This window comes from Ichthyophthirius multifiliis, assembly GCF_000220395.1.
Source record: "Ichthyophthirius multifiliis unplaced genomic scaffold scaff_1120509250655, whole genome shotgun sequence".
Classification (NCBI taxonomy): Eukaryota; Ciliophora; class Oligohymenophorea; order Hymenostomatida; genus Ichthyophthirius; species Ichthyophthirius multifiliis.
This window is the reverse complement of record NW_004086557.1, coordinates 1-4216: the sequence shown is the minus strand read 5'-3', so window position 1 is coordinate 4216 and position 4216 is coordinate 1. Positions and strand designations below refer to the sequence as shown.

The 4216-nt window shown below is 17.9% G+C and overlaps 2 protein-coding genes across 2 annotated transcripts, besides 7 other annotated features; both read right to left on the bottom strand. All coding sequences in view use genetic code 6, as the record gives it.

The window, feature by feature from the left end:
• Nucleotides 1–487: 487 nt before the first annotated feature.
• IMG5_087270 (leishmanolysin family protein, putative) lies at nt 488–1324 on the bottom strand (the record flags this gene model as incomplete). The annotated part of the gene is made up of 1 exon (XM_004035777.1): nt 488–1324. The coding sequence occupies one exon, from the start codon at nt 1322–1324 to the stop codon at nt 488–490; it is 837 nt and encodes a 278-aa protein (XP_004035825.1).
• Nucleotides 1325–1381: 57 nt separating this feature from the next.
• IMG5_087260 (leishmanolysin family protein, putative) lies at nt 1382–2062 on the bottom strand (the record flags this gene model as incomplete). Its single annotated transcript, XM_004035776.1, has 1 exon — nt 1382–2062. A coding segment is annotated over one exon (681 nt), but the record flags the coding sequence as incomplete, so codon positions are not given.
• A 264-nt stretch (nt 2063–2326) lies between these two features.
• Nucleotides 2327–2365: a microsatellite.
• Nucleotides 2328–2367: a microsatellite.
• Nucleotides 2368–2744: 377 nt separating this feature from the next.
• Nucleotides 2745–2789: a microsatellite.
• A 493-nt stretch (nt 2790–3282) lies between these two features.
• Nucleotides 3283–3330: a microsatellite.
• Nucleotides 3312–3353: a microsatellite.
• Nucleotides 3323–3385: a microsatellite.
• A 342-nt stretch (nt 3386–3727) lies between these two features.
• Nucleotides 3728–3796: a microsatellite.
• Nucleotides 3797–4216: the final 420 nt, after the last annotated feature.

Sequence of the window (4216 nt, the reverse complement as noted above, 5' to 3'; positions counted from 1 at the left end):
CTTACAAGAATAATCCACTTTTACAAGAAAAACAAGTATCTAAGTCACTTGAGCATTATCAGCATTAATAAGAAAATTTAGCACATTAATCGCCTTTTTTAACATATTATGAATATTCATCACATACTGCACATATAGTTAGTGATTAACATTATCTACATCCTATAATTTCGCATATTTAACATGTTTTATTTTCTTCATTAGCGAATGTTCCTTCTGGGCATTAATTAGCAACAACACATTTACCAGTTTTTAAATTAAGAAAGAACTAGTCTTTACATTTAGTACATTATTCATGAACATCAAAATCACATTTCTCACATTCTTACCCACATCCTTAACTGACTGATTTTTCACATGTTTTTTAATTTATTAATTAGAAATTATTACTACATTATTTAAACATTTTCCTTCTTCTAAATATGTCAAAAAACCGCATTCTAAACAATCATTCTTCGAAGCCCCGGAACATTTTATACACGACATATCACATTTAGTATATATTATTTATATTATCTTAGTAATAACCATTAGGACACTATTCTCTACAGAATTTGTCAGGGTTTGCAAATTTACCTTAGGGACATTATTAAACACATTTTTAGCTATCATCATCTAAAATAAATTATGCACAAAATCTTTTTAGTTAGACTTAACAATAAGTTCCCGACCATCCATGTGAGAATTTATATTCTCCATGTATACAAATACCCTTTAAGTTACAATAATAAGGACATTCCGGAGTATAACTACAAAATTCTCTTTAATTATCAGAACATTCAATGAATCCATATTCTGGTTTTTCTTTAACAACTTCCATTTACTTTCCTTAATCTTATTATGTGCATACTAATTTTTGAAATCGTTAATCAGGAAAACCTATTGTAATATAAGTAAAATCAGGAGAACATATAACGTGATGACAACGAGTAGTTTAATGGAATTTATTATATAATCCATCATTAGCAGTAGATCGAAAGCATCTAGAATTAACTCCATAATATTACAATAGATTATCATGAAACTATTTTAAGTTTGAATAATCTTCGCATAAAACTGAATTGTTAATTTTTTTGCAATTATCCATTAAACTATTTTAAACAACTTCCCCATAACCATAATTTTATGAAGAGCATTAACCACGACAATATTCTGTTCGACTAAACTCTGAATAATAAGTACCAGATTAGCAAGCTTTAAGAACAAAATCACATCCTTTATTTTTTCCCCATTATATATTATTAGCCATACTTTCATTTACTTCAGCATAATAACCAGTATCTTTTAATACAGCAATAGTAAAAATAGACAATATAGATTCCATTTCAGAAAAATCTGCAGTCATCAATTCATTAAAGAGGATTGTTTTTTCCCAATGAGATCACATAGAATTAATATCTCCATCATTCTCTAATTGCATTCCTTCTAAATTAGGACATCCATAGTATTTTCTAGCAGTAGCAAGCACATTTGGAGTAAACATGATAATAGTTTACTTACCCCTTATAGGAACTGTTTTTACATAATTATTTATTTCATTATCATAATAATCTCCAGTTTAAGGATTTATCCAATATTTATATAAACTTTTTGCCTAACATATGCAACATTTCATGCAAAATATGATTTAAATAAATTTTAAATCCAGAATCAGTAAATTAGTATTATAATGTATACATATTTACCTTAATGATACCAAAATTAACTCTTTTTAAAGCAGGATCCATTTAACAATGAACAGCATTAGCTAAAATTTAAGAATCTGGATTATTATATTAGGCAAGCCAAATATGAATATCAGAATTTCTCTCACCATCTGCTCTATATTTTGGAGGAATATTTATATTCTAACATCTTTCACTATTATATATATATTAGGCCCTAAAGCAGGAATTACTTTTAATAGTTATTAAAAATATACCTAAATAAAATTCATTGTATTTTTTAATTATTCTTTTTAACGAATAGTTATATCATTTTAATTTTAGCCAAATAAAATATAATCCATAGTAATTCTTATGGGTTATGCTTACTAAGGCAAGTTAACCATCTGCAAATTTCTATTTTATGTGTTTTTTAAAACTTCTTCTTTTTATATTCTTCGTGTTTATTCTATTTGATCAATTACTTCTGAGAAATTAAATTCAGTATCATGATTGCATACATGATTATATGCTTAGGAAAGTAACAATATTATTAAAATTGTGTTTTTAAAGATTTTTTAAAATTTCATTTTAATTATTTTTATTAATTAATTAATTATAAAAAAATTATTTATTTTATTTGACTTCTTTCTATATTTTTGTCTATATTATTATATAAATAAATTATTATTATTATATTTTATTATAATTATATATTTTATAAGATAAAATAAGATTTATAAATGTTTATTATTTATCAATATAAATAATTTATATTATAAAAAATTTCCATAATTTTATTAAAAAAATAAATTTAAATTTTGTCATATATATAGTTTTATTTATTAAATGAAATTATTTATTTTATAAAAATAATTAATAAAATAAAAAGGCATCGTAATAATAAATAATAAACTAAAAAAAACTCATTATATTTAAAAGTAATATTAGAAATAATATAATAAATAATAATTAAATATTTCATAAAGATTTAGTGTGTAAATTACCATTGTTTTATTTTTATTAGCAAAAATATTTAAATAAAAAAAAATTATATTTGTCATTTTTATTAAATAAAAAACTATAATAATAGTTTTTTAGTTAAAAATAATAATAAATATTAAAAAAATTAAAATTATAAAAAAAGTCTATATCATATATAATAAATTAAATATTTATTTGAAATTATAAAAAAATGTAAAAGTATTATTTTTTTAATAGAAAATATAATATATTAATATATATTTTATATTAATTAAATTAAAACAACAAAAATTATTATATATTGATATATTTAATATTTAGTTTTTAAACAATTTTATGTATATATTTATAAAGTTGCTTTTTATTAATAAAAAAAGTTCAGATAAGATCCTTTATGTTCATCTAAGTATGGCCAAAAAAAGAAGCATTCTTTTTTATTACTATTTAATTTACTTATATACAGAAAAATAAATTTAACTAAATACATATAATTTTCTTTAATATTAAATAATAAAAAAAAATTATAAAAGTTTTTAATAAAAATAATTAGTGATGTTATTTAAAGACAGGACTGAACATGATTCAATAAAATTCAGTTTTTGTTTTTGAACAGTAAAGTATTTCCTATTTTATTTATTTTTTAAAAATATACATATTATTTATATTAATTTTTTATTTATAAATTATTTATTTATAAAATTTTAATATTTAATTATATATTTTTAAAAAAATATAAATAATATAATATATATATTTTTTTTATAGAAATATCAAAATAAATAAAAAATTAATAATTATAAAAATATATAAATTATTTTTATAAGCCAATTAAAATATATTTACCGAATATATTATAATTTTTAGCAGAATGGTTTTTAAGCATTTTTTTTAGGCATAATGTTCTTAAATAAAAAATATTTTAAAAGATGTAAAATTATCTGAAATTTAAAATAAAAAAACTAAAAAAAAGAATTATTTATAATAAATAATTAAATTAATTATAAAATAAAATAAAAAAAAATTTAGAAAAAATTAATAAAAGAAATTTTAAAAAGCGAGAAATAATTTTTTTAAAATAATCATTATATATAAATAGTTAAATAATATAAAAAATTATTATAAAAATTAAAATAAAATAAAGTTAATATATAAATTATAAATAAATAAATAATAATTTGTTTATTATAAATCATAAAATCAATATTAAAAAAATATAAAAATTATAAATTATTTATAAAAGCTAAATTTATTATCAGTATTTAATTAAAAAAAAAAGAATATAATATAAAAATAGAAAAAAATTATGATATATTTAAAAAATATTTTTAATAAAAAAAAATAAGATAAATATAAATTATATTATAAAAAAAATATATGCTATTAAATTATTAAATGAATAAAAAAAATATAAATTTTATATAATTATAAATATTCACTATAATATAATAAATATATTTATTTAAAATATAATTATTATATTACTATATATATATTAAAAAATAATAATACTTATAATATAGCTGTATAAATCATAATGTTATATCAATTTAGCTGCACTATTCTGATTTATAAAATATGATAATATTTAA